Source organism: Baudoinia panamericana (genome assembly GCF_000338955.1).
Source record: "Baudoinia panamericana UAMH 10762 unplaced genomic scaffold BAUCOscaffold_12, whole genome shotgun sequence".
NCBI lineage: Eukaryota > Fungi > Ascomycota > Dothideomycetes > Mycosphaerellales > Teratosphaeriaceae > Baudoinia > Baudoinia panamericana.
The window spans coordinates 124956-152612 of NW_006911268.1; the positions used below are offsets into that span (position 1 = coordinate 124956).

The 27657-nt window shown below is 54.9% G+C and overlaps 15 protein-coding genes across 15 annotated transcripts; 8 read left to right on the top strand and 7 right to left on the bottom strand.

The window, feature by feature from the left end:
• The first annotated feature begins 379 nt into the window (after window positions 1-379).
• On the top strand, window positions 380-1142 carry BAUCODRAFT_37506 (uncharacterized protein). The gene is made up of 2 exons (XM_007681580.1): window positions 380-772; window positions 826-1142. The coding sequence occupies exons 1-2, from the start codon at window positions 409-411 to the stop codon at window positions 882-884; spliced, it is 423 nt and encodes a 140-aa protein (XP_007679770.1). The 5' UTR covers window positions 380-408; the 3' UTR covers window positions 885-1142.
• A 688-nt stretch (window positions 1143-1830) lies between these two features.
• BAUCODRAFT_151038 (uncharacterized protein) lies at window positions 1831-2752 on the top strand (the record flags this gene model as incomplete). The annotated part of the gene is made up of 2 exons (XM_007681833.1): window positions 1831-1910; window positions 1972-2752. The coding sequence occupies 2 exons, from the start codon at window positions 1831-1833 to the stop codon at window positions 2750-2752; spliced, it is 861 nt and encodes a 286-aa protein (XP_007680023.1).
• A 479-nt stretch (window positions 2753-3231) lies between these two features.
• Window positions 3232-5172, top strand: BAUCODRAFT_26986 (uncharacterized protein; the record flags this gene model as incomplete). The annotated part of the gene is made up of 1 exon (XM_007681549.1): window positions 3232-5172. The coding sequence occupies one exon, from the start codon at window positions 3232-3234 to the stop codon at window positions 5170-5172; it is 1941 nt and encodes a 646-aa protein (XP_007679739.1).
• Window positions 5173-5330: 158 nt separating this feature from the next.
• Window positions 5331-5817, bottom strand: BAUCODRAFT_151040 (uncharacterized protein; the record flags this gene model as incomplete). Its single annotated transcript, XM_007681834.1, has 2 exons — window positions 5331-5701; window positions 5751-5817. The coding sequence occupies 2 exons, from the start codon at window positions 5815-5817 to the stop codon at window positions 5331-5333; spliced, it is 438 nt and encodes a 145-aa protein (XP_007680024.1).
• Window positions 5818-7242: 1425 nt separating this feature from the next.
• BAUCODRAFT_142201 (uncharacterized protein) lies at window positions 7243-9024 on the top strand (the record flags this gene model as incomplete). Its single annotated transcript, XM_007681835.1, has 1 exon — window positions 7243-9024. The coding sequence occupies one exon, from the start codon at window positions 7243-7245 to the stop codon at window positions 9022-9024; it is 1782 nt and encodes a 593-aa protein (XP_007680025.1).
• A 314-nt stretch (window positions 9025-9338) lies between these two features.
• On the bottom strand, window positions 9339-12579 carry BAUCODRAFT_133599 (uncharacterized protein; the record flags this gene model as incomplete). Its single annotated transcript, XM_007681836.1, has 5 exons — window positions 11067-12579; window positions 10601-10710; window positions 10105-10555; window positions 9996-10049; window positions 9339-9925 (listed from the first exon to the last, which is right to left on the bottom strand). Exons 1-5 carry the CDS (start codon window positions 12508-12510, stop codon window positions 9339-9341), a joined length of 2646 nt encoding a protein of 881 aa, XP_007680026.1. The 5' UTR covers window positions 12511-12579.
• Window positions 12580-12723: 144 nt separating this feature from the next.
• Window positions 12724-12923, bottom strand: BAUCODRAFT_37509 (uncharacterized protein; the record flags this gene model as incomplete). The annotated part of the gene is made up of 1 exon (XM_007681581.1): window positions 12724-12923. The coding sequence occupies one exon, from the start codon at window positions 12918-12920 to the stop codon at window positions 12756-12758; it is 165 nt and encodes a 54-aa protein (XP_007679771.1). The 3' UTR covers window positions 12724-12755.
• Window positions 12924-13446: 523 nt separating this feature from the next.
• On the top strand, window positions 13447-14543 carry BAUCODRAFT_37513 (uncharacterized protein). The gene has a single exon (XM_007681582.1). The coding sequence runs from the start codon at window positions 13743-13745 to the stop codon at window positions 14124-14126; it is 384 nt and encodes a 127-aa protein (XP_007679772.1). The 5' UTR covers window positions 13447-13742; the 3' UTR covers window positions 14127-14543.
• A 181-nt stretch (window positions 14544-14724) lies between these two features.
• On the bottom strand, window positions 14725-16449 carry BAUCODRAFT_26990 (uncharacterized protein; the record flags this gene model as incomplete). The annotated part of the gene is made up of 4 exons (XM_007681550.1): window positions 14725-14859; window positions 14916-16078; window positions 16105-16189; window positions 16444-16449. The coding sequence occupies 4 exons, from the start codon at window positions 16447-16449 to the stop codon at window positions 14725-14727; spliced, it is 1389 nt and encodes a 462-aa protein (XP_007679740.1).
• Window positions 16450-16818: 369 nt separating this feature from the next.
• Window positions 16819-17829, bottom strand: BAUCODRAFT_37515 (uncharacterized protein). Its single transcript, XM_007681583.1, has one exon. It carries the CDS (start codon window positions 17800-17802, stop codon window positions 17044-17046), a length of 759 nt encoding a protein of 252 aa, XP_007679773.1. The 5' UTR covers window positions 17803-17829; the 3' UTR covers window positions 16819-17043.
• Window positions 17830-18126: 297 nt separating this feature from the next.
• BAUCODRAFT_77159 (uncharacterized protein) lies at window positions 18127-19472 on the top strand (the record flags this gene model as incomplete). Its single annotated transcript, XM_007681756.1, has 2 exons — window positions 18127-18340; window positions 18400-19472. 2 exons carry the CDS (start codon window positions 18127-18129, stop codon window positions 19470-19472), a joined length of 1287 nt encoding a protein of 428 aa, XP_007679946.1.
• Window positions 19473-19744: 272 nt separating this feature from the next.
• Window positions 19745-20783, top strand: BAUCODRAFT_37518 (uncharacterized protein). The gene has a single exon (XM_007681584.1). The coding sequence runs from the start codon at window positions 20161-20163 to the stop codon at window positions 20659-20661; it is 501 nt and encodes a 166-aa protein (XP_007679774.1). The 5' UTR covers window positions 19745-20160; the 3' UTR covers window positions 20662-20783.
• A 426-nt stretch (window positions 20784-21209) lies between these two features.
• On the bottom strand, window positions 21210-22040 carry BAUCODRAFT_37519 (uncharacterized protein). Its single transcript, XM_007681585.1, has 2 exons — window positions 21474-22040; window positions 21210-21392 (listed from the first exon to the last, which is right to left on the bottom strand). Exon 1 carries the CDS (start codon window positions 21719-21721, stop codon window positions 21563-21565), a length of 159 nt encoding a protein of 52 aa, XP_007679775.1. The 5' UTR covers window positions 21722-22040; the 3' UTR covers window positions 21210-21392; window positions 21474-21562.
• Window positions 22041-23406: 1366 nt separating this feature from the next.
• BAUCODRAFT_77372 (uncharacterized protein) lies at window positions 23407-24162 on the top strand (the record flags this gene model as incomplete). Its single annotated transcript, XM_007681775.1, has 1 exon — window positions 23407-24162. One exon carries the CDS (start codon window positions 23407-23409, stop codon window positions 24160-24162), a length of 756 nt encoding a protein of 251 aa, XP_007679965.1.
• Window positions 24163-25189: 1027 nt separating this feature from the next.
• On the bottom strand, window positions 25190-27135 carry BAUCODRAFT_255450 (uncharacterized protein). The gene is made up of 2 exons (XM_007681837.1): window positions 25394-27135; window positions 25190-25280 (listed from the first exon to the last, which is right to left on the bottom strand). The coding sequence occupies exon 1, from the start codon at window positions 26990-26992 to the stop codon at window positions 25394-25396; it is 1599 nt and encodes a 532-aa protein (XP_007680027.1). The 5' UTR covers window positions 26993-27135; the 3' UTR covers window positions 25190-25280.
• Window positions 27136-27657: the final 522 nt, after the last annotated feature.

Consider the following 27657-nt stretch of genomic DNA (forward strand, 5'->3'; position numbering starts at 1 on the left):
ATCTATCGTGAGCGCACAATGCGGAGCAGGAGCCTGCAGGCTTCTGCATAGGTACTCTACCCTGTACTCTCTCCATCCTTCTAACCCCGTTTCTGCTTTCTTGCCCTACCCGCGTGTCACCCGAACTCAGGTCGACTTCCCTCGCTTCCTGCCTTGATTGCATTTGCGCTGCATCCCTGTCTGCATCGTTGCGAGTACATCGTCCTGCTGACGTTCCGCGGTACCCACCACTTTGAGCGCAAGGCTTCCAAACGGAATGGCGTCGACTGGACAACTATGGTGGATGACACCGCTGCAGGTGTTCGCGGTAGTGACGGCTGCAACCAACTTCGGTAGGCCCAACAGCGTCGGCGTCTCATTATCGTACTTACGCCTGTAGGCGCTTCCGGCTTGCAAACTCCACTGACGATGCCGATGCTCGAAATGGAAGAAGTGCCGAGTGGTCTCCAGGGCAAGCAGTTGCGGTGGCTGCTCCACGCCAGCGAGATCTTCTTCCCACGCCTGAATGCAACTTACACGCTCGCGAACCTGGTCTTGACCGTCACCTGCTATCTCAATCGAAAGACGAGCCGAGAAGCTGCCATGAAGCTGCCGTACGTGGGCGCGGCCACCGCTTTTGGTGTCGCCACCACTGCGTATGCGCTTGGCATCATGGCGCCCATCAATACGGTGATGAAGAAGATGTCGATGAATCTGGAGAGGGATCAGGATGACGAGAAGAGCCACAAGGAGCTGCGCGCACAGCAGAAGACTTGGAAGGCGTTTAACATCGGTTGGTGGCCATATCCGATTCTTCGATAGCTCAGAAGCTGACAACCAGGATAGGTCGCGCGCTATGCATGCTGTCGTGCGCGATCGCCGGCGCGATCGGCTTGCTGGTGTGAGTGTGTAATTGAGGCGGATCCATCCACGCTGGAGAGTCATCCGAGCCGGAGTATCACGGCAGCTGAAGGTAGATGTTCTTCTGAAGAGGTGAACCACTTAGCGCTGTATCCGGTCAAATCAGCTGGAACACGCGTACGCTGCTTCGTTCATGGAAACGAGCTGCTATATCTTTGGCTTTGATCGAAGCAAGCTAACCATGATATGGAGATAGGGATGGGGATCTGGGGGCGGTTAATGCAGCATTAATGATACCACATGCGCCAAGAAGCAATACTACCTGATAGGGTTCTCTCTCTACCCACTCTCGAGCCATGAGCCGAATGTGACTACTCGAAGAATGCTGGCTCGGACGTTCCAGTTTGACAAAGACACGTATGACTGCTCTCTTTCGTCTTGCTGAAGCACAGTCTTGCTGGATACTTTGCCGCAGCGAGTGCAGCAGCATGTATCGAGCCTTCTCACTGGCCATGTCCCTCGTATATGGTATTACGAGGCCTATGGCGGTATCTACCCAACGTACCGTCAAGCTCGTGGCAGGAGATGATGATAGATGAGCGTTTTATATGGCGTCAACACGCCTAGCTCAGAGCCTGCGCGTGTAACGGGCGATGGCTCGACGCCATAGCCCCTCGGTCCCGTTCAAAATGTCTGACTGAACGCTGTGTCTTGTGAGCTTGTAGACAGTGAAAAGGACAGCAGTGATGCACGGGCAGACTTGAAGCTCTACGCATACATGAAGGCCTGGCCAAGGGGCCTCGTGGCGCACCTGCCCCGCCACAGCCACAGTGACGTCGGCAAACACAACCCTTGCGTCGTGTCTGCGACAGCTGCATCTTGTGAATGCGAAAACGCAGAATTACCGCATCACATAAATCTCGTTATACCAACGCTTCCTCGCAACGAAACAAGATACTATAGCCAACACAAAGTCAAACAACAAGCAGCATGTCGAACTCCACTGTCCACGTGAAGGGCATCAGCTCGCAGACGAGTGAGAAGGAAGTCCGTGACTTCTTCAGCTTTTGGTAAGCATAAACCTACCTTGGTGGAGAAGCCCTGCTAGGACCTACTAACTGGGCTCAACAGCGGCAAGATCCAATCCCTCTCCGTCACCCCCGAGCATGGCGAGCAAGGCGCCAACCAATCCGCGACCGTGACCTTCGAGAAGGAGACCGCCGCTAAGACCGCCCTTCTCCTCGACAACACCCAGCTCGGGCCAGCTCAGGTCCACGTCTCCTCGGCCGCTTCGCTCGACCAGATCGCCGGTGGTAGGACCGCAGGCGCTTCTAGCGACGAGAGTCATGATGACATCGCCCAGGAGGACAAGCCGCGTTCGCGCATCGCTGCCGAGTACCTCGCCCACGGCTACGTGCTTTCTGACTCCGTGATCCAGCGTGCCCTGGCGATGGACCAACAGCATGGCATCAGCCAACGCTTTAGCACTGCCCTGTCACAATTCGACCAGAAGTACAAGGCGACTGACCGTGCAGCGGCTGTGGACCAGAAGTACGGCATCACCGCCACCGCGAACTCGTACTGGCGTGGCCTGAACTCCTACTTCGAGAAGGCTACCAACACGCCCACCGGCCAGAAGCTGCGTTCATTTTACGACCAGGGCCAGAAGCAGGTGTTGGACGTGCATAATGAGGCGAAGCACCTGGCTTCGCTGAAGTCGGGCAAGAACCCAGAGAGCATGAACATGCACAACGTGGAGGGTAACCGCACGAAGTGCAACTGCGGTGGTGCAGAGGGCGTGTGTCCCTGTGAACCGGGCAAATGCGCTTGCACCACTTGTGCGAAGAACCCGGACGAGACGTCGGCGAGCAAGGAGACTGCGCATGAGAAGGCGGAGACCACGAAGGTGTAAGAAGGTATCACGCCAAATCACGGCAGAGAACGGCAGAGACTGGCAGCGATTGTGAGCGTATCACTGTCAGTGGGAACCGGAGTGGGCGGCGACGGATGCTAAGGGCTAGAACTGGCGGCATTTCACCCTGCGGCTTCTATGATTGCTATGCGAGACGATTAGTACCATGAATGCATTGACTTCGGCGTAGTCCTAAACGCATTGTTGATTTCCACATCTGCTTCGTGCTTTCCCCATTCAGATAAAGTTGGCCAAGCTTGGACCCTCCGCCAAACAATCGCGACTTCAGCATCAACAACCGCATTCACCGTGTCATTGATGCAACACCCACATTTGATGGACCACTCTCGCTTCCGCATCATTCCTGTGACTCGTGCAAGGTTACACTGTCGCTAGCAGCTGTGACACCCGGGGCTCTCGCTGACTGAGTAACGGCAAACACCTCGAAGGTCGTAAACAAAGAGACAAAGCGCAGCACGATGCGCGCCGCGCTGGTCGCTACTGCGCTAGCCGCCTCCACCGTCTTGGGCAGCCAAGTGACGAGCGACGGATCGCTAAAGTCTGCCACGACCAGCGCAGTCACATCCTCCTTGTTCGGCACTACAACACGAACACATGATGCCAACGCCCCAATCACCAAGTCCCGCTGGACCGAGACTATCGGATACACCACAGGAACTTGGTTCAACGGTATTATTGAGTTGCGCTCAGCCTCCACGACCAACACCGCCAAGATCACGCAGACAATGTATGATGTCCTGTCGCAGAGAGTCATTACCAACGCAGTCCCCGCTGAGCCCATGGCCGAGGGTCCGTACTGTGCCAGTAAAGGTATTTGCGTCCTACCGCCAAGCTGCGTTGTGAGCTTTCCGGGCTATGTTTCTTGCTTCAACTCCCGCGAAGATGACTCCACTGAAGTGACGAGTGTTCACGGCTCCGAGACTCTGGTGTCGACCTTCGGCGCCGGACGTCTCGGAGCGAGAGATCTGATCATGGCTGAGTCTGCTTCAGTCTCGCCTTGGTTAAGCTCCTCGGTCGCTTCTGCTTCGGCGCTCGTTTCGGTACCGGCAGGTAATGGCAGGCTGCCTGCCACTGAGACCGTCAGGCCGCTTTATCCGGAGTTGGGCTGCGTCTACACCGAACCAAGCTCGTTCGCGATGGCTATACTGCCTGTAGGCCAAGGCGAACATCGGTTGGTCAAGCCGACCGTTCACACAACACTCAGCGCCAATCTTGTCCACATTTCCAACGGCATTTTGTACGACCAGGACGACAAGGTCGGTTACATCGCCGTAAACAATCAGTTGATGTTCAGCGACGACATCCCAACCACCGGAAAGGGAGCTGGTGCGTGGGCGGTCTGCGGTGGTGTTTTGACGTTTGAGGGCTCCGACCTGTTCTGCCATTTTGTCGATGTTCAGGGGGCCGAGATCTATCGCTATACGCCAGCATGCACTTGTGACGAGTGCAATATCGTCCAGCTGTGCCTGGTTGAGCGGATCGTGCTTTCGGAAGCGAGCACTATGTCGCCGGCTGCTCTTGGTGGTCTTCCAGCTTCCGACTCTGGCAATCTTGCTGCGACTTTAGACACGCCACTCGACTACATGGAGGACGCAGCGTCGGAGCTTTCCCAAGGCTGGCAACAAGTAGTCGATCTGCTGCTTGGTATGAAACTGCAGCCATACACAACCGGCCATGAGCTTGCGTTCGAGCCGGAAATCCCATTAAGACGTGACCTCCTCCGCCGTCAGAATGACCAGTCCTCAACATCCTCGACCGCAACCGAAGTAGTAAGCGTCGTTTATGTCACTACGGTCGTGACCGAGAGTTCTACCTTGATGGCGGAATATCCAGTGTCGGCGTGCACCAGCGCCAGCGGTACCATCGCATGCGTCCAGGCGTTCGTCACGTACGCGCCGCCTCCGCCAGTAACCGAGTCGACTCAGAGCGTCTCCTCAGCCTCTGACGCCGCCTCCACGAGCACGGTTTTTCTTTCCACGGTGACGAATCCGCTCAATCCCACGCAGACTCTTGTCATCACCAACACCACCGAGCTGAACCCAATGATCAATAACACTTCCATTTACACGGAGCCTCATCTTGACATCTCGACATTCAGCATGAGCGTGATAGCCTCGAAAATGACCTCCAGCGTGTCCGTCACGTCGAAGACTCTCCCTAGCGAGCTGCCTACGTCGAAGAGTACCACCAATGAGATCAGACCAAGCGCCACCGCTGTACCGCCGCGAGGTAGCACGAACAGCTTTCTTGGAGGTTTCACGGCAGCGGCGACCAGCAGTATCGGCCATGGCCTAGGCTCAGGAGCTGCGGGTAATGTGAAGATGCCTAGTGCGGAGAGCATGGTGGGCGCAGCGGTGGCGTTCCTGCTGTGCTTTGCGGTAGCATGGATCCTACTTTGAGATGTCGATTGGTTTGATAAGCTTGAGTAGCATTCGGCGTTGGATGCGCGTTTGAAGGACAGCACCCGCATATGCTGTATGCGACACACACCACATGAACTCGCGAAGGGTAATAGTTAGGTGATCAGGTCGTTTGAACGAAGATAGTGAAGATCGTATTACCGTCCAGTACCTCTCTCGTCGCTTCCAACGGGAGCGTATCTTGTGCTTCCGCCCGCTCCGGCGTTCTCTCTCCACTTCTCTACCCAAGGCTTGATTGCGGCCCAGATGAGCAGTCCGCCCGTGGCGAAGATGAAGATGAAGACGACAGCTTCGTCCTTCCTGCTGTCGCGCTGAAAGCATGTAGTGAAGACGTCGTCCTCGGTAGCTCCTTGGCAGATAGGAAGGTGGTAATCCAGGCAGAACTGCTTGTTGCAGTCATTGCAGGTCCGACCAATTGCCGCGGTACCGTCTGCGCCCGGCTTGGTATCGTCCAGCGGGATGATGGTGCTATTGCTGTAACAGGTACACTTGCAGAAGGATGTGGGGGCTAGATGTTGTCAGTATCGAGGGTGAGCGGAGATTCTGGCGCTGCTTACTGGCCGCATGGGTAATGGAGAAGTAGGCCAGAAAGATCAAAAGGTATTGCCATCGTAAGATTGCCATCGTGGACGGTGCAGCTTCGAACAATGCAACGGCAAAAGGGAAGTCGGGCCACTACGGCCTTAGTGACGAACCTGCCGAAGCACGGTACGCCAGACGATGATTTGGTAAGCTACTTCCCTGAAAGAGCTGCGGCGCGATAAGTGACTGTTATGGTCCTGGATATGTCCCCGATGTTCTGCCGAGCACGTATACTTCTCCTGGTGGGCTTGACTTGAGACTCCCTTACCTCCTTGGCTGCGCCATCTTCGTCAGTGCAAGACGCGAAGGGTCAAGTGTCTGGAGGAGGATGTTGAGTATGGGTCTCGCGTCAGTATTCGCCCCAATCTAAAATGAAGATGACGGCTGCCCTAAACACGATGAAGCTACCTTTGCTACTAACACAAATGAAAACTGGTCAACCAAGACTACTGTGGGCGATATAATGCAGGCGTCAGCATAGAATGCGTTACGCTCATATTCGTTGCGCAATGGTCAACAAGCTTCGTGTTCAACAACGAGATAAGAGGAGCACCAACAAGTACAGGGCATTGCTAATGGCAATCTGGCATGTGGGTGACATGACCATATTACGCGACTGCTACAAACTCCTCGAAATGCCATTATCGACTTGCCCATCGCTCTCAAAACGAGGGTCTGACGCTCCTGATGCCGCGGCACTGATGTGGAGCTTACTGTGAATCAATCCATCTAATCACATCTTGGAGTGACTCTAGGGAGTCTGGCTCGTATGAGCTTGTCCGCATAGCTCCGGTGGACGGGTGCCGCGCCAAAGGCATCTACTGCGGCCGCGTAGAGTCAGGTGCAGGACTGTTATGTTCGCCGCACAGAGGATCGATACAAAAGCTGGCCATACTCCGTTAGTAGTGCGCGATATGTTGACTCGCATGGTTGGATGGCGCTGCCTTGAGGCGGGGAGACGCATGTTTCTGTGCGCGTATAGCATAGGATGAGTGTAGCCGCGGCCGCAAACTCCGCTAGACGGGCCGACTGTTCCGCTATAGCAACGCTTGTTTGTGTGCATGTCAAAACACCACTTGCTTTACACCATAGATGTGATTCCACGCAGACATTAAGCAACCAACCCGTAGCATTTGTAGACTTGTGGCGATGGAGGCTGAATTCAGCATACTCGACATTGACGGACCGCCGAGCTCGCCGTTCGTGACGGAGGTTGACAGTCAGAGCAGAAGCCCAAGCAAGCAATGGCAGCCAACGACGGTCGACAGCATTGCAGAAGAGCTTGTACTTACGTCTCCCGATAGAGGTGTAGATCTATATGCCGACGGCGAGCCTGTGTACGACAAGGAGAATATACAACCCGACGAGCCCACGGCAACCTTGAAGAGGGTCTTTGCTTCACCACAAAAGCCATCATCACCGCAATGCGAAGCGCTCAAGCCTGCCACTCCGGAGCCGAGGCCTGCAATGCCGCGAACAACCAGCACTGATTCAGATCTGATGCCACCGCCGTCCACCCGGAAGCATACGCCTAAGAGGTCGCCAATAAAGAGCATACGAAGCGCTGTCAACACACCTCGTCCGCTGAGCCGTGCGGATTCGTACAGTCGCTCAACACCCCCTCCTGTTCCAGAGCACTCGCAGAGCAAGCAGAACCTCATCAACGAGCACATTCAGGACAATGAGGATGCCAACATCGATGACACCTGCTTTAGCACTTTCTCACAGATCCCAGAAATGACGGTCTTTGCCAGACTCGGGCAGAGTCCGACCAAACAAGGCGACATCGGGCACGTCCCTAACAGACACGGAGCAACCACGCCAAGGTCAAGCCGCAAGCGACCATCTCCGTCGCGATCACCATCTCCGACGCCACGCCGACAGAAGACGCCCGGTACCCTCAACCAAGACGGCACGACCAGCTTCCTGATCGACTTCACACAACAGATGGAGTCGGTCAATAGCTACCGCCCTTCGTCGGCAGCTAAGTCCGCCACCGAGTCCAACCTTCTCCAGTACATCAATAACCAGCGCTCGCCTCACAAGCCATCCCGGCCTAGCAGCTACGCTACGCCAAGCAAACCGAGCAGCATATTGAACCTTCTCGACTTCGAATTGCCTCCTGCACCCACACCACGCTCCATTCCGACGATCACAGTCCGCGAGCTCGAGAGCCTGAAGTCATCCTACCTCTCGCAGATTAGCAGCCTGAAAGCTACGCTTAGCGGTCGTGAAGCCGAAGTCGAGAGCCTCAAGCGCGCAATCAGTGATGCCGAGAGACGCGTTGGCGAAGCACAAGAGACGATGCGGGAGGAGAAGTGTCGGCGCGAGCAGGTGGAGGAGGAGAAGGCGGGCTGGGAGAGGCGAGGGCTGGAGGTGGAGAATGTGCTGAAAAGCGTGAAAGAAGAGGTATTGAGAGTTGAATCTGAGCGCGAGGAGCTCGTGCGTAAGGTCGAGGATGGCGACAAGCGGGTGGAGACGATGGAGGCCAGAGCTGTGAGGGCGGAAGAGAGGTTTGCGGAGGCGCTAAGCGCGTGTGGTGATGCTGGGGACGGCGATGCCGGCGTAGTCGAGGAGCGAGTCCAGCGGCTTGTGGCTGCGCAGATAGATGCGAAGATCGAGGCGGTCAGCCGCGAGTTACACGCGGTGTACAAGGAGAAGCATGAGCGCAAGGTGGCAACGCTGAAGAAGAGCTATGAAGCTAGGTCGGAGAAGAAGTGCGGTGATCTTCAGATGCGCCTGGCGGAAGCGGAACGGCAGAACGAGGAGTTGCTCAACGCGAGAGTGGCCGCTTCGTCAACCACGATCTCGGGTGTAGGGCGCGACGCGGAACTCAAAGCGGCGCTGGAAGAGCAGAAAGCCAGTCTCATCCGCTTACAGACCGAGCTCCGGATATCCCACCAGCAGCAGGATCAGCTTCAACGCGAGCTACAGCAAGAGCGCATCGAGAAGGGCGACCTCGTCGCCGCCGTGGACGAGATGCTCACGCTCCAAGCCGATTCGGGTGCAGCAGCTGCTGGCAGCGCAATGAGCGTGGTGGAGGATTTCCGCAAGAGTATCAGTCGGCCTTCCGGACTTCGAGCACCAGGTGCTGCTGCTGGTAGCGGTGCAAGCAGGATCGGCGGGCCGGCAGCTCTGAATCGCAGTGTCAGTGGCGGTGCTGGCAAAAGTAGGTTGCTGAGCAACATTGAGCGGATGGGGAGAGCAGGGCATGCCGTTGCTGGTGGCGGTGCGCCGGTAGAACAATAAGACATCTTCGTCAGGCTGTGAGCGCTAAGAAGGGATGACTGGTAGTGTAGGATACGCACTGTTTGTGTCTCGCTATCCATGCCATGACTGCTGTGCTCTTGCCGCATATCGCTCTCAGTCTATTGCCCATCGCAAGCATGCTTTTACAGTAACCCAAGCGACTTCATCGCATACCAGCGTCAGGTCACCATGCTACCGGATATCGAATCGCCATTCTAACCCAGCGATTTCGTGTATCCATCATTATTACTATTACTGTCATCCTCTGCATGGATGACTTCACTCACCGCTGCCCGCGACTAGCCCTTGCCACCTTACATAGCCTGGCCAACCCTCCTGAAACTAGCATCCCTCAACATCTTAACACCATCATCCCGCATAACCTGCACCATAGGCTGCACCGGCTTAACCACATCAACCTCCACCGCCTTCACTGACACCCTCTGCCAGTCTGTGAGATCGATCTTCGAGACCGAACGCAGCTCGTTGGGACCGCTGAAGGGATCTTCGGCCATGCGTTCTGTGATCTCGGTGATGCTGCTCAGACTCGCACGGGACTTTGGCGAATAGTGTGAGCTGTCATATGAGAGACGAATATGTTCGTTGCGGTGGCGGGTGAAGGCTGGTGGCGGGATCCGTGGCGAAGCTACCTGGGAGAAGGGTGGAGATCTGACAGGGGCGCTGGCAAGGGGCTCAGGGTGTTGCAGCGGAGAGTCTGGGATGATGTGCGCGGTGAAGAGGGTTGTGAGTCCACTAATGGATGATTTTGGCGAAGTGGCGTAGGATCCCTGGCTGCCCCGGTATGGTGAAGGTAGTTGTTGAGGAACTGCTGGTGCAGGCGCAGAACCATATGTAGCCTCTTGGCTCACGTTGCGGCCCCGAGCGTTTATATGTGCGATTGCTGGCATGGGCAGACAGAATGTCAGCATTGTTTTACAAGCTAGGCGGGTCTCAAAGATCAAGTTGCGTACGGAACGGTGAGCCAATGGCGAAGGACAGGCGCTCAAGCGAAGGTGCGGTGGTACCTGATCAAAGCTGGTTAGTACATGCTTCCCTTCGCCCGAACTCGATGGAGCATACCATCAGCATCGACCATGGAGTTGGTCCTCGGACGCCTAGGTTGCAACTCCTGCTCGTTTTCACGCTCCGCTACAGCCGCTATCAGGCTTCTGACTTTCGATTGCCGCCTTATGCTGTAGAAAAGCATCAGCCCTGCGAACCAAACCAGTGCGGCAGAAACTGTGATCCATGCAACGAGAAGATGGTCCGAGCCCTGATACTGAATGGCAATTCCGTAGTGTGCCGTAAGTGCCACTGAGAGGACCAGCGAGATAATTGAGAGAGCCAGCGCCAGGGCAAGATAGCGGACCATCTTCTGCTGGCTAGCACGCAGATGGCGGTTGCCCTCAGCTGCGGCCAGTTTGGCATTGAAGCCGTGATGTGAGTGATAACGCGAAATTGGATGCCGGACATCCATCTCGATCTTGATCGTATCGCCCGTAGGAGAAGTCTGCTCGTTCAAGATGGCTGCCTGTTCCACCAGGTACGGACAACCAGAGGCTCACTGCTCTGGTACAGTCAGTAAAGTACTTTTAGCGGCATTCCTCCAGACAGCAGCGGACGGTAGTCGTATCGTGGCTAAGGAAGCTGCAGATCCAATGTTACTGTCAATGGGATGGTGTGCAGCTATTGTCGTGAAGGTTCAATGATTTAGAGGCCCTTGGGGAGCTAACACAGTACTCGGCTAAAGACTGTGAAGTGAGGGTGGTTCAAGGTACCAGATTCACGTGCCGCCTCCGACATGACGCAGGCAACCAAATCACTGTCGGCTGAGAAGTCGTTCGGTTGATGATCACAATTAGCGACAAGCACGTCCAAGCGTGAAAGAACGTTCGGCAAGCGAAGCATTTGTATACTCGCCTGCTAAACCACCCTACGATTGAGCCGCCTGTTCTCGCGCTGCCGCTTTTGCTTCCTCTCCTCCCGTCTCCGCTTCTTCCACCCTCTGTTCAGATCCCCGCGGTTGTCGAAGAACCACTTACGGAACTCGCTCTCTTCGCGTCCACCATTTTGCACCTCACGAGGAGAGCCTTTCGAGTCCAGCATCCCACCTCCTGTTGCAGCGTCACCACGGTCTCCACCTCTGTCAGCATTACCTTCGTCAATCACATCGTCTTCATCGTCTTCATCGTCTTCATCACCATCGTCACCATCATCCCTATCAGCCATCGCGAAGCTAAAGCGCTTGCCAATAGCAGCGGTATCCGGAGTAGGTGCTGCAGAGCGTATACTTCGCCACTCCATGTCCTGTTGCGTGAATGGTGTCTGCGGCGGAATTGGATTCGGTTCTGTGCCTTCGGCGTCGTCGTCATTGACGTCTTCGGGATCGAAGAACGAGAAAGATGTGTCTATAGGAGCAGGTTTTGGCTTGGTCACACTTTCTGGCGTCGGTACGGAGCGTTTGAAGAGAGCTTCGAGCGGGTGAACTTCTTTAGTAGCATTGACAGCTTCTGTTGTTAGTGTGTCTCGATCGAGTGCCTGTGCTTGTTCGCTTGACTCTCTTTGCACGCCGTTGGACGTCGCTGTATCTTCATCGACTCTTGCAGCTGGAAGTGGCGCTACCGTATCCGCCTGCGAATCCGCAGTCTCGTGGGCGGCATCATCGTGTATCTGCACGTCTCTCTGCATCGCACCATTTTCCGGTGCAAGTATTGGTTCAGCGACATCGGCATCTTCAACGATGTCCTTTCGCCGCCGCTTCGGTCGACTTGACTTGGGTGCAGCCTCCACAACATCGCCATCCTCGTCAACCCAACCTTTGCCATCCTCGAAGCTGGCTGTGCGTTTGGCATTATTTGATTGGTCAGGCATCTCCGCAGCCTTCCGAGTCTTTGCGAACTCTTCCACGACAGCCTTGGTCTCCCCAGCAGAAGCTTTCTTCTTGTCCTTTACCTTCTTCGGCCTGTCACTCACCGGGAGCGCATTCGGTGGCACGGTAGTCTTGAAGCGCACCCGTCTACTCTCAATACCTGCATCATCCTTGTTCGCCTTCTTTTTCTTCGCCGCACCATCTTCCGTCCACCCTCTCTTCACCCTCCTGCCCCCTTCTAACTGATGCCCAGGTAGTACGCCATCCTCCGTCTTCTTTCGTTTTCTCTCCTTGACTGGTACGTCTTCCGCCGCATTATCCGCCTCCGCGTTCGCTTTGCGCTTCTTCTCCGGCTTAGCCTCCTCAATCCGCACCTTGGTGCCTTTCAGCGTTGTTCCATTGAGTTTCTTCCTCAGCTTGTCCGCCTCCATGGCGGGCAACTCGACGTAGCCGTATCCTCGATCGGGGAAAGTCTGAACAGTATGAAAGGAGATATCGGATGCTAATGGTTGGAGAGTAGGCGGGACGAAGCGATCATACAGAGTTGGATTGAAGGGTGTGATGTGTAGCCGCTTACGGGCTGTTGGGGGTAATATCGGTTCCCCAGGCGAGCCCATATCACCATTGAGGCTCTAATTCATTCACGAACCGTCTCGTCCTGCGTTCCAATTTAGCATTAATATGAATGCCCGCAATTGCGACGCAAACCAAAGAGGAAGTCACGTCGGCGCTTAATTAGCGGCTGGAGCGGGCCGTTCCCATGCGTGTATTGAAGTTGGCCTTGCCTTTTTCCACGACATTGTCAACACTGAAACGCTTTGCCGTGGACCCAAGAAGCAGAGGCGGAGTGTTTGCCCCAAAATTATAAGTCAATGGTGACAGAAGCATAATGGTTGTACTGTCCACATGGGTCCATCCTGTGAGCAGAGGCAACGTCCTCCCATTTCCAAAACCTGGGAGCAATAGAGCGGTCTACTGTCTTCTGCGGCCTCTCTGCAAAAACTGATTTTTGCGTGCTCTCATGCATTCGCTACTCCCTATGATCCAGCATCCGAGTGCTGCTATTGAAGCATATGCGGTGGCCGTACTGGACCGAAGACTAGTTTGCCGTCCATCATGGCGATGCCGCCGACTTCAAAGGGCTGCCGTAGGCCTTATCACCGTCCTCGAAGATACCCCACTCCCTCAGCTTCTCGAGGCTCATCTCCTTGGCGGCGGGGTACACCATGTCTAGGGGCACCTTGAGATTTTGTGACAGAGCGGGCGCCTACATCTCCGCCTCCGCAAATTCTACAGCGTCCATATAGCCCTTCGCCAACATCTTATCTCTCAGATCACGAAATGTGAGTTGATAATTTACCCTGGAATCTGATGCTCCATTTTGGCAGGCAGAGCCTCCTGACTTTCGTCCGTTCGGGCCTGGATACTGTACCTCGGATGTAAGTAGTGTGGTTAGCTCGCTGATGTGCGCCTGCGGAGGGTCACCAACGATCTCGACTTCTTCAGCAGCATGCTTCCATTGACGAAAAGAATCTAGGATGTCGCAATGTGCGAACAAGCGACTCTGGGCTTCGGCGCGTGACATGTCAAAGACTCCGCCGTGGCGGTCCTTTATAAGTATGCGACGCTCGGGAAGGCCGGGAATTAGTACGTCTTTGAGGGCTTCTCGCACGCTATCAATCTGGCCCTCAAAAGCACTGTAGCAGGCGATTCGGAGTGTTTTGAGCTTGAGTCCAATGTGCTTGAAGTACGCCACCATTTTTGCGAGGCGTTCCTGCAGAAGGGCCGCGTCGATCGCACGCGCAGCGGCTCTGTCAGTCGAGCGGATATTGGCGACCGTGACGTGGAGATGCTTGATGCGTTTGACATTGTGAAGCTTGACAGTGCAAGGTTCATCCAGCGGCTCGCATTTGCGGTTGCAGCGCCAAAAAATGCCGAGATGTCCACGCCCACGGGTGATGGGGAAGATGTTACGGCCGAAAACACGGCGTTCGCCTCGTTATGTATTTGTTTGTTCGTCAGGAGCAAACCTAGAGCGCTCCTTACGACTGGAGAACGGGTCGGTCTCTGGCCTGGGCGCGATTTCCGGCCATGCCACCAGAGCGTTAATCAGACCATTCAGGCCATGATTGCGAGCATAAACCTCGTTGTCGGACCGTGGCTTGGTAGCCTTCATGTCCTCGTACAAGCGCTGGTTTCCGGATCTAACCTGACAACGAGAATTTCCTCGTAGATTCTGTCGCGAATCCTAGGCTTTGGGTCAGCGTCAACAGCAAAGGCGAGGTCTTGCATCGCTCACCTCGCGCGGAAGGCGCAGAAAAAGCGAGTGGGAGTCCTCTCCAGCGATTGCGTGTCCTTTCTTGCATGCTTCACAACCACACTCAACCCCTTGGGACACGGTGGTTTGTGGCTCCATCTTTAGCGCTGTAGGCGGAGTCGACATGCTTGACGCTGCCTTAGCCGCCTTGCTCCGCTTCGCCTTCCTCGACATTGGGGCACGAGGGAGTCTTTGGATGCGTTAGATGTCGGTGGTGAAGGGCGAGCTTTACAGAGCTGCGGATGTTGGTTTGCTGCGCCAAGGCGCTGCTAGTGACGTTGTCAGGGAAGCTGCGTTGACGGTCAAGGAAGGCGCGCTAGATGCAACGATACCGGTGTCCCACTCAACAATGAGCATTCACACCGGGACCTATTTGACTTGCTGATCCGGCGGGTGACAAGTAACAAGCATGCATACAGATCTATCGCTTGTAGAGAACATTCGAGGTATACAGGATGCCGCAATCGAACGCCGGAGTCGCTTACGCATGATGAAGAATCGCACGCTTCGCGCTCTAGATGCCCAAGGTGAACTCCACGCCGACGTCGATATCTCTCGCCATCTTCACGACCTTCGAGAACTGCACACTCTTCTCTGCCGCTGTTGCTAGGTCATCGATGGAGAAGATCTTCAGGCCGGACTCGTTGATCTGAGAGTGATAGTCAGCTCTGTTTCTCTTTGTCAGCTTGTGTAGCTAGGACTCACCAGCTTGTGCGCCTGCTCCATGTTCGTGCCCTGCAACCGCGCAATAACCGGCGTCCGCAAATTCATCTGCTCCACCACCTGAATCAGGCCCTTGGCAATTGCATCGCAACGCACGATACCACCGAAGATATTGACGAAAATGGCGGTGACCTTCGGATCGCTCGTGATGAGTTCGAAAGCCAGCTTGATAGCCTCCGGCGTCGCACCGCCTCCCACGTCCAAGAAGTTGGCTGGCTGACCGCCATTGAGCTTGATGATGTCCATGGTAGCCATAGCAAGACCGGCACCGTTGACCAAGCAGCCAATATCGCCGTCTAGCTTGATGAAATTGAGACCGGCTTTGGCCGCCTTGACCTCGTCTGCGTCCTCTTGCGAAGTGTCACGCCATGAGAAAATCTCTTCTTGTCGGAAGTCGGCGTTGTCGTCGAAGTTGAGCTTGGCGTCCATGCAGAGTACCTGGTGGTCTGACGTCTCTGACAGCGGATTGATCTCGATTTGCGTGGCGTCCTTCTCCATGAAGATCTTGTAGAGCTTCTGAATAGTGTCTTTCGCCTGTCCAATGCACTGCTCGCTGAAGCCGAGCTCACGTGCAACGCCCTCTGCCATCTGATCCGTCACGCCCTCGTGGATATTGACTTTGGTCGTGATAATAGCGTCGGGGTTTTCCTTCGCGACCGTCTCAATATCCATACCACCCTGACTGCTGGCCACAATGACCGGCGCCTGGCTTTGCCGATCCATCAACACGGCCAGGTAGAACTCTCTCCTTGCGAACTTGCGCTCCACGATGTAGACGCTGTTGCAGATTCGACCCCGCTCGCCCGTCTGCTTGGTGATGAGCTTGTGCCCGATCATCTGCTCTGCTAGAATGCCCGCCTCGCGCGGACTGTAGACAATGCGCACGCCGCCCTTGAAGCCATTGTCGAAGTGACCCTTGCCACGTCCACCGGCGAGAACTTGCGCCTTGATCACCATGTCATCTCCCTCAATGGTCTTGGCGACTGCTTCGGCTTCGCGCGCATTGTGGGCTACATCACCTTTCGGCACGCCGATGCCATACTGGGCGAGGAGTTGAGCTGAGCGGTACTCGTGAATGGAGAGGTTGCGGCGTTGTTGGACGAGGGGTTGGCGGGTTTCCTGCTTTGCGATTAGCTGCTTGCAGACTGCGTGCAAGTAATTGTGGGCGTACTGTCGCGCTCTTCAGCGCAGAGGCAAACTGCCTTCTGCAAGCGAGCTTGAACATGGCAGCGGAGGTGAGTAAATGAGGTGTAGGGCTAATGGCGGAGACAGTTCGCAGCGAGCAGTTGTCGTGAAGCTCCCGCGAGCTCGCCGGCTGGAACCAACTAGCGAACGGTTCTTGCCGCAGTAGCCGGGTTCTCCCGATGCTAGAAAGTCATCTTTTTCGCGTGCAAAGCGTTCATCAAACGCGTCGTTGCATTCCCGCGAGCGAGTCCACAAACATGAGGTAAGCCCGTCCAGGCCCTTCTCTTGACCTTTCCATGATGACAAGTTGTCGCCCCTATCATACCCTCATGTGGTGATTGACTCGCGGCGCCAAACCGCTGGCTGATCCTAAAACAATTCCTTCTGCATCTACCGACAGAATTGACCGAGCAGTCGCTAATTCTATATCAGGGCTCAAGATATTCAATCCACCGATGGACTGTGATGTGCTCACAAGAACTAATTGTAGTGGTCAGTCTACCCTTCTAATCTGCAGTTCATACCAGGGATACGCTGATGAGCAAAACAATGTACTATCAAATACCGATCTATCAATGACGAACAAACTTGGTTCGATTACCTGACTTCCTGCCTTGTCTCACCCGGAGCCTCACAGCACGAAATGTCTCTGGACTGTGGCTGACGGCTTCTAGACACAAACGCCCTTGCCCAGATCTGCGGTACGTCTATCATCCATTACTATCATCACACATGATGTAACAAGACATTCCATGCTAAGCCTGAAGGCTCCATGCCGAATGCTGAGTAAAATGTATGCTTTTCATCTTTCAACTGATCCGCCTCCGCCACGCTGTTCAATTCTACTGACACTCAGGCACGACCCACGTGCTAACTTGATGCATTTGGTAGGCTCCCCACATTACCACGATGTTCAGATTGCCTTTCACTCCTGGTACGCCTTCAGCTCTTCACTATCCCAACTTAGGAACTTCCCGTTCAGATCTTTGGGCGGCTCCAACACCAGCTTTGCCATTACATGTCCAGGCTGCTCAGGCTTGAGAAGTTTGCTCTTATCACTCAATTTCCCGAATCGTGCCCTATCTCGGTCCTCCATCGTGCCAAAGTGCCGTTCCCGGATGTCGCGCTGCATCTCTGTGTCCACCACACCCGGCCGAATCGCCATAGATGTCACGGCTTTCTCTTCGCTTGCCAGGGTCGCAGCAAGGTGGTTCAACGCTGCTTTACTCGCACCATAGGCGCCCCACGTGGGGTAGTCATTCGTCGCTGCGCCAGAAGAGGTGAATATGATGGTGCCTTTGCTGTCACGAAGCTTCGGGAGAGCAGCCTGCGACAGTGCAACAGCCGAGAAGAAATTGACATCAAACGCAGCGCGCCAAGCCTCCACAGTACTGGCGCTCACACGCTGGACAGGATCCAGTACGCCATGGTTTACGATCACTGCGTCGAGGCGCTCGAATCGCTCGATGGCTAGGCTAACAGCCTTTTTGCCGAGTGACAGATCAGCCAAGTCGCCGACTAAGACCGCTACTTGGCCCATGTACTGCTTCTCCAATTCGCGCAGAGGCCCTTCGCTTCGCGAGAGCACCACAAGTTGGTGCGATCGCTGGAGCAGGTAATGTGCGATCGCCAGGCCAATGCCTCGTGAGGCACCGGTCAGTATGACCACTTTCGTTGACACCATCTCTTTTTAAACACTTTCCTACAATCTGCACGTGGGCGAAAGAGCAAAGGAAAAGGTTCGCTAGTCATGCATCAGCAATACCCCACCTACTCCACCTGCGTCAATTCGAGGGGTTTTGCATTGTCATAAGGCCTAGCTCCTAATGGCACTTGTAAGGATAGACGATCTGATGCTTCCATGTTTCCATCCATACCTCTCTTATTCTCCTGTTGTCGGATCTCATTCTCACGTAGCAGCTCTCTTCCTCCCTTTCGGGCCAGCATCCGAATAACAGCAGTCACCTGGTCCAAGACGAGCAAGATGAATGGACAAATAGGCGCAGACATGCACGAGCTGAACCGCATCTTCTCTACCTATACCAACCCGGCCGAGTTGCAGAGTACTGTGATCATTGGTGCCGGCATTGTTGGATGCGCTACCGCATACTATCTTTCGCATTCCGGTAACACTAAGCCGGATACCATACACCTGGTCGAAGCCTCTCCAGAGCTCTTTGCGAGTGCAAGTGGCAGGGCAGCTGGCTTCTTAGCGTCGGACTGTACGTGTGCGAGCATCAGGCGGAGCTGAAGGCGATTCAGTGCTCACCACATGCGGCAGGGTTCGGACCGCCTACAGCGTCCCTCGGCGCACTCTCTTTCCAGCTTCACAAAGAGCTCGCAGCTCAGCACGACGGGAAGAAGCAGTGGGGCTACAGTCGCAGTACGGGCACATCTCTTGCACAGAGCAACTACCGAGGCACAGCAAGAGGCGATGACTGGCTACGGGACGGTGGAAGCAGGGCGGATGCGGCGGGTACACATGAATTTGCGGGCAACCAAGTCGGGCCTGCATGGTTGACAAGGCGGCGCGGTGATAAGGTGGAGCTCATCAGCGAGGATGAGAGTGTTGCTCAAGCTGACCCTTTGCGGCTGTCCCACTTCCTGCTAAAGCAAAGCTTACTGAAAGGTGTCAGGCTACATCATCCCGCCCGCCCAATAAGGGTCAGCCGAGACGGGGCGGGCGAGCTCTCTGCAGTTCGGATACGGCATGACACCGGCGCGGAGCTCAAATTGCCTTGCACGCGGCTGCTGATTACCGCTGGAGCTTGGTCAGCTCGGGTCTTCGAAACATTGTTTCCGTCTTCCACGTTAGACTTGCCCATCAGCTCGCTTGCCGGTCACAGTCTCGTCGTCAAGAGCCCGCGGTGGACCGAGCAGCACGAAGCAGGAGGTTGTCATGCTATCTTCACGACGCAGCAAGACGGCTTCAGTCCGGAAGTGTTCAGCCGTATCGGCGGTGAGATCTATGTCGCTGGCCTTAACGACGCCTCGATGCCACTACCGGAGCTCGCGACAGACGCGAAGATAAGCGCAGAGTCTATTGCCGAACTGAAAGCAGTGTCGGAGCGCTTGCTTGGTCAAGACGGCACAGATGTGAGTGACCTACAAATCCTGCGGGAAGGGTTGTGTTTCCGGCCGGTGACGAGGCGAGGCACGCCGATACTGGCGCGCATACCTGATGAAGAGCTGGGTGGCGGTATCGACACGAGGGCCGCGCCTCAGGGCGGCGTCTATGTGGCTGCCGGGCATGGGCCGTGGGGGATTAGTCACTCGCTTGGGACGGGCAAGGTGATGGCGGAGATGATGGAGGATGAAGATCTTAGTGCCGATGTTCGATGGTTGGGCATCTGATCGATACATGAACACCCCATTGATCGCTGGGCGTCCGCTCGATGTTCGATAGGGTCACCTCCTGCGATGAAGTTGAGACCGGGATAGGAATCGATACGCAAACACTCCGCATCGCAAGACCCGTATCCAGATCAGCATCTTGACCCACCTCAGGTGTTAACGGTGCGGTACTAGTACGCAGTAACGCGCCATACAGCTGCGGTAACGGTAAACGGCAGCTTCCGAATCATGAGCGAGAATGAAGGGACACCGAACCGAATCGAGAGCTTACCCGTGAGCTTTACAAGTAAATACTGACGTACTTTAACGTCCAAAAAACTCATGACATGCAGCAAAGTCTCGCAAGCATGGCGCCATGCTACTCCACTCTCTCCAGTCACGTCAATGAAGAAGGCGATGTTCTGCACACCGACGCGGCGCAATGCCACACTCTGCTGGGATATCATAAGTGGGAGTACAGGCCGGACTGTCAAGACTGCGCAGTCACGCATTGTCTCAACGACTCACCACTGGCTTCGGACCGTGACCACGAAATTCAGTACCCAATGGTTGCAATGTACGACTTCTTCGACGAGGTTCGCAATCAGGAGCGCCGCTTCCCGGAACCTCTGCGGTGCGAGGTGCGCACGACCTGGATAGACCCTTGCTTTACAGCGCGACTGAGAAAGATATACATTACCCAACCGCCATGTGCGGAAATCAGGGTGGCCGTCCACTCTTAGTCCATGTCGCTGACGACGTTCAGCCTCAGTTGCCAGCACTTCCTGGACGACTTCCTATCGAGACGGGCCCTACGGACTGCGACGTGCCGGATGCCGTAGAGCTGGAGAGCGTCGTACTTCCTCGCGGATCGAGAGACATCATGAGTATTGGCTGCGAAGCTCATCGCGCCGTCTCGCAAGCTCCGGCTTGGATAGCTGGCGCTAAGGGAAACCCGGCGGTCTTGTTTGTGTCGAGGGCGAAGCCTATGTCATCATGCCAACGGCGAGAGGCGACAGGACGGGTCTTGAAGGTTAGACCATTGGCATTGACGCGTTGGGGTGATGGCATGAATGCCGGAGACTTGGAAAGACGGACACCAGCTGCCGCCTCTTTGGGCGAAAATTCTTGTGAATGCTATGGGTCACGCTACAGTCGATGCCGTTTGACTGCTGTTCACTCCGCCTTTTGGGCCGTTATTCATCAATAAGACTGGCGGCACCTGAGTATGAGATGGTAAACCTACTTCATGCTGCCATAAACATGTAATGTTTTGCACTCTTTGGACTCCTACTTTCAGGGACAGTGCCGCGTACCTTCTAGCGCTCGTCTATCATTAATGGTACAATCTCACGTCAGGCTTGTAGCCGCATCGTAGCGCTTGTGTCCGGAAGACCGGTCAGTTTGCCGAGACATCCAATCAATTGATCCAACGGCCTCGTTGTATACGAGGGTCTAGACCTGCGGATATGGAATCGTTGGCAGCCGAAGTAAGTAGCGGTCAGCTCGTAGGAATGGATTCAGTTTCAGCACGCTTCCGTGCCCGGAATGAAACTTATTGCTCAGGTTGATGGCGGTTAGCACACCACAACAAGGCCACTATACGTCTGTTTTGGAAATCTATGTTTCAACGGAATGACTGCAGCCACGGAGTGCTCACTCTGTCGTTGCCCACATTGAAGGCTAAACGAAGCGGGAACAGCCACCTTCTTGCGGCGCTTGTAGTGTTCAGGGGCACATAAGAGTGTTAGTTGCTGTGCTGCAAGTGTCTTTACCTTGCATGGCAGATTTGACAGCAAGGTGCAATATTACCCCTTTTGAAACCTCGTTAGCATGCCGCAGATGACAGCAGGCCGGACGTGCTGGGAATTTACTCCGTAAGCGGATGTTGAGAGACAATTGACGGTAGCTTCTGAGTGTGCAGACTGGCGCTGACATGTGCTGATGGCAATGTTCAGTATGCGTCTCTAGGCTTCGTGATCCCACCGTCGCATTGAATTGCTGAGCAAGCGGACGGCCTACCGACGCATATAATTCGGCCAAGCGACGTGGGAATGTTTGTCAGCCCTGTGTCAAGGCTCGCTAACCCACTGCCCAATCTGGAACCCCTGCTATCTGAATGTCAGCAGCCCTATGAGACGAGGATTGGGCGGTGCTTCTGTTCCATTCTCGCCAGGATCGAACGAGCCATTGAGGAGCAATTCGGGCAGCCCTGTAGGCTGCATCCAATGCTGAAATCCACAGTATTGGGAGGTCTTAAAACGTTGCATTGCGCGAGTGAGCAGAAGGTGTTCGGATTAAAGCAGCGAAGTAACAATGCCGGCGCATCCTACTCTGTGTCCATAACAGGCGCATAGCGGAGTTAGAAGGCCACTTGCAGGTGAGAGACGATAGTGCGCAGTGCTTCGACGCATCATGTTCTCGTCACTCGAAAGCATCTGGCCTCACAATGTCTGCGGAAGCGATTGATTTCTATACGGCGACTTTGTGGCCGGCGGAGTTAACATTGCGCCGGACGGAGAGGTAGGGACAGAAGTTGTGGCCGTGAGATGTCGAGTCAGAATGGAGGCTCTACTAAACCTCCACGCTGCGAAGCAGATAGCACACGGTGTGGGACTAGTGCACGATATTGGCAGTCAGTCGGTAGGAGATGATCATGAGTGCATCAATCGTCACGTAGTAGACACACAGTGGAAGCTGGTACAGAAGAAGACGGATCGGTTGTCATGCGTTCAGTCACCGTCTCTCGTTCGGCCGCAAGCACATCCAGCATCCGAACGGCCGAAACTACCATGCACATCATCATGCTTATGTTGCATCCCGCAGCCAAACTCTATCCGAGACTGACTGTGGGCAGAGGAGTTTACGACGGCGGTAAGCCGTAGATGCTCCCGCAGAATGTTTACGCCTTACGGACACCTATGCGATCCTTCCAGGAACGGATGCGAGAACCTTGACGTGCATGCATACAGTACCAAGCCGGCGATAGAAAGCCACTCATCCGCAGCAGCTTGGCGGGCAGTGCACTAGGCAATACTATTGACGAGTGAAGCCATTGGACGTTTCGCACAGCGTCGTACCTGTTTCGTGGCTCCACATTGTATGCAAAACGCACGAGAGCGACGAACGGTGGTCGAATTCGGCTGCCTGAACTACGGCCACTCCACAATTGACGAGTCTCAGGAGAGAGGATTCGTGGCTATTGACGTGGTCTGAGGCTTCGACGATGCAATGCCCAGGCAACACCCGCATCTTGTGACAGTGCTGAACAATGCCTTGTGAGAGGATTGCAGAGCACGCCAACGATGAATCATCGCGTAGTCACAGCGTGCATGCAACGGAGAGATACAATTGCAAAGCAACGCAGAAGCTTCCCCGCTGGGCAAGTGACTCAGGGCGTGAAACAGAGCAGTGTACAGTAATCGACAGGCCAGGGACAACATCAGCGCCGTAGGGCGGATTGAGGGCAGAAGCGTTCCGGTCGCAATCGGGTGCTTCGGTGATTAGTTGCGCAGAGGTTGTGATTGGCTGCTTACAGCAGTCGGCCTTAAGCGGTGGTTACGTTCACACCATGACAGGGGCCCTCTACTAGCTTCGGATGCGGTCTGCTCGCTTTGGCCGTGGTGCGGGAACGGGCTTACGCATTTTTGCTGGACGGAGCTTTCGGATTATGGATCATGGCATGCTGAGGCAGCTGAGCACAAATACGACGTGGATTCCTCACGATCTCAGGTCTTTCTCCTCATGCTCAGCAATCTCAACACAACAAACAACCAAGATCACAATAACTCACAACGACAACTCACAACAACAACAACAAGCATCGAACGCTTTCGACTTCTCGAACAAAGCTCAAGCCTACTTCGACCCCACACTCCCATTGGCCAGTGTGACTCAGGCAACGATTATTGTGCCATATCAACAGCTTGACTCATCATCCGGGCATATAACCACAATGCCGTCCCACCTTAGACTCCAAGTTCAGTTCGAGCCATTCGCAGCAAACATTACTCGTCAAACATCCCCGACATCACCACCAGCCAAGAAGCAAAGGATGTCTCTTACTCAGACTTACTACGTTGCCTCCACGGCCAGGTCTAAGCTTGGTCGTGAGGCTGGTCGGGCAGACCACAACCTTCGACGACTCGTCGGACACGCCAACCTTCTCGACAACTTGATGGCCGAGCTCCAAGATGCTGAGCGAGCACAGGAGGCTTGGTTCCACCAGTCCGTCTCCAAGGCCAACAAGACCGAGGAGCCCAAGCACATCACCTGGGTTGACCAAGTCGACACGATCATGGAGGAGGACGAGGAGGAAGACTCCGACAGCGACTCGGATGCCGAGTACGAAATTGACGACGATGCTGAGATCTTCAACATTCCCGTCGGCAGGGCCAAGCAACCACCGGTTGAGCTCGAGTCAGCAATTGTCGAGGATGACAGCGACTACGACGAGGAGGAGGACGAGGGTCTTGCGTTGCGACGATCACCATCAAGGCACTCTCCACCTGAGCTTGTTGACGACGATGAGAGCGAGTCGGAGGATGAGATGCCATCATCACCAGAGTCGCAAGAGTTCCAACTCGACGAAAAGACGCGACAAGCCATCACGACAACAGCTTTCTACGACACGAAGACGCAACGAGGTCTTGAAGACTACATCATGCAACATGCACAACAACAGCAGGCACCGCTCATCGCTGCCTACTGAGGCATTGATAGTCTTCGAATCTGTTGTCGTCTGAGCGTTCTAGCGAGCGAGCAATGAGCGAAGCAAGGTATTGGATTGGAACAATGGGCATCAAAGATGCATCTCATCTCATGGACAAAATGTACTGTATTGGAGGTCATTGTCGGCAGCTTCTCCCTCGCTCACCGAGGTTGAGGACACCTAACATTTGATAATCCATGAACCAAACTTGATCAAAAGTACTATCTGCTCACTCTTACCACTCTACTTTTTCTTCATAATGCCTTGAAGAACATCCATTAGCCAAGGGTACTGGCAGCTACCTCACACTCCTGTGCACACAAGCACATGATGCTACAACAATCGTGACTTCACCGCTCTCGGCTGCTCCATAATCGAAGGACGCTTAGACGATCATCAAACAATCCCCCGCAATGGTTGCCTGACCAAGCACTCGGATCAAACGCGGCACGGTTTCATGCCCTTGCTGACCACATGCTCGCATGCTCCGTGCCCCCAAACTCCGAGCATCCGGGGGATGCTTCCAAGGCGTGATCGTCGTTCCCTGTCTTCCGCAAACTTCGTGCTGCTCGCTCTTTCGTCCGTACCGCGTCCTTCGCTCCCATCTCTCCGCATGCGGCCTGATGTCGACGCTGTGATGCAATGATCTCTGCTTGCTGGAGTGATGTCGTCGACTGACCACTTTGCAGCGGAATCGGAACAATGTTGTCAGCTCACCGTCAGCCCTATTGCAGAGGCGGAGCTGCAACGAGCTGACAGCGTGACCGTCAACAGTCTCTCCGCGAACACATGCCTCTTGTGAAACAGCGCATGCGTTTCGCAGGAGGAAGGCAGTGCAGTATTCATCCTGCAGTACTGCGTCGGGCGCTGCTCGTATCGTGCGGCACAAACGGAACTGCCTGTGAGCGTGTACATGTACTGGAGCAATCAGATTCATTGCGATTGCGAAAGCGATGCGCACCTGACACTGCCTCCTCCTGCGGTTTGTTGCTCGGCTTTCCCAGATATGATTCTCTCACGCACTCGGGGTACGCGCGTGAGGGACATGGTATGTCTTCCACTGCAAAGTGAAATCGACAGCGAGATTGGACTTTGGTAGGTAAGGCTTGAATGCAATGCTGCTACTGGACATCTTCTAGTACGCGCAACTCGTGCTTATGCAAAAACGCTTCAATCATGGCGGTCGCAATGGGGTCTCATCTTTCGAAACAAAATATACAACGAGACGCACCTATATCTCCTGCAGCCACATGTCCATCTTACCCATTTCTACTCTTTCTTTCGCAGCCGCTGCCCCACAGACTGTAACAGCATGGTCAAGATCATCTTGATCCCCTATCGTGACCAGGTCTCCCTCTTCATCCTTCATCTTCAGCTTGAAGCGATTCGTGAGCGAGAACTTCGTCCGTATCTGCTCCGTGAACTCGAAGTATGTGACGCTAGGCTTAGCCATCACATAGCGGGTATCGTCGGCGACGTGCACCTTGATGCGGATGTTGCGCAGTTCGGGAGGCGGCGGTCGCCGTGACTGAGATCGATGTCGGTGGTGACTGCTGGACTTCGGCGGGACGATCTCGAAGGCGAGTGGTTCGTCGGCAACGTTGTGGCTCTCATCGCCTTCGTCTTCTTCTGAGATGGGCAGGTAATTGAGCGCATGGGCGCTGGAGCGGGCGCGTTGGTTTGGAGGTCGTTGAGGTGCGCTGGCTTGCTCGCTGTATGCTTCGATCGGGTCTTCTTGTACGTGTACTTCAGGGATGTCGCGCTGATCCGTACGATCAGATTTCCTTCGACTAGACTCATCGCTGCGCAGACGTCGCGCGGTTGGCCGTTCGGACTCAGCTCGTTTGTTGCCCGGGCGCGGCTTCTCTGGGCTGACCGACTGCTCAAACGCCGCAGCACCCAGGTCTAAGCGCAGTGGCTTCGCAGATGTTCGAGCTTGCTTCGAGCTGGAGCTGGTGGAGGTTGAGCTTTCAGCGGAGCGGTGCTTGTGCATGTCTCGCTCGTGAGCAGATTCTGGTCGATGGTCCGGCTCTGGTGGAGGCGTGGGAGGGAAGACGTTGCGGTTGAGCGGCGGCGCAGACTGCTGGCGACTGCCACGACTTCTGAGATCCGGTCGGACGAGGTTCAAAGCGCCATACGAGAGCTTCTCCCCGGGTCGGTCATCGCGCGCCATCGCAGCGAGAGCGGCACGTCGCGAGTCCACGTTCTGCGAATCTTGCGCAGCCACCAGCCTCGCCTTGCCCAAATAATCCTTCGTCTTCAAATTCTTGACCTTGGCCTCATTCGGCCGGTAGAGGATGCCCATCGGTATCGAGAAGACTGTGTAGCCTTCAGCCTGCTCCTTGATCGCCTCGTCGATCACATCGTGGTCTGGCACCATCTTCTCCTTCGCGGCATAGATCAAATCTTGCATACCCACATCCTTCTGCTGCAGATAGATGTAACACAAGCCCCGATTGAACAATACCTGACAAGAATACAGCTTGAATTTCAGTCCCAGCTGCTCATAGTCGATGTTGTTGTTACCGCGCAGATACAGCAAGGTGTCGTTGAAGTTGGCCAACGCCTCTTCAAAATCACCCATCAAGAAGTTGCTCACACCCTGCTGGAAGTAGGCGACGGCCAGATACTGGTCGAGCTGGACCGCCCTCTGGTAACAGTCGACAGCTTGCGCATGTTGTCCAAGGGTCGCATTGATCACGCCAATGTTGAACAGGATCTTCGAGGTGTCCGCGATTTGCTGGAAGCACTTCAAGGAAGCGTCGAACTCAGTGTTGTCGTACGCAGCCAACGCCGCGACCCAGGTCTCAATCTCTTGCTTGAGCGACATGGCAAAGCGTGCAATCGATTATTACTCCGTGATCGCAACGCTTGGTGAAGTTGTTGCCGAGCTCGGGAAACGCTCTCGTCTAGCTTGTACCTGCACCTGCTATCGCATTGTTGTCGACCGAATCTGGACGGGAACTTGCAGATTCATGAGATGCATACAGTGACAAGGATACGAGGGAGCTGATGTTTCATACCAGAAAGCTACGGGGTTGTCACAGAGGCACAGAGGGAGGGAGCGATGCGCGCCTAATGTATGGACATTTGGTGACGAGAATGCTCGCAGCCAAATGCATCACAGGGACCGCTTCCAGCCCTCCGGCTCGGTCCCCACTAGCATGCCCTCCTGCCCGGAAAGCCGTCCCCTGCAGCTAATCCTCGTGCATGGACTGCCCTTATGCGCCGCGGGCGCTTACCTGAGGCCTGCAATTTGTTGCCATACCTTTTCGCCGTCTAGAGAATGGGTACCGGTTGGCAGAAGGATAACATTGGAAGTCTGTTTGAGTCAGTCGAACGTGTCCACCCACGTTGGCAGTGCGATAAGGGATGTAAGACAGCTAACGCCTATGCCAAGTCGATATGACCTTGTGCCGTCACCGCATACGTGGTGATTCTTCGATCGCTACGGTGATAGTGGCTGTTGTTCAGCCTGAGTGATTTGCGGTTGGG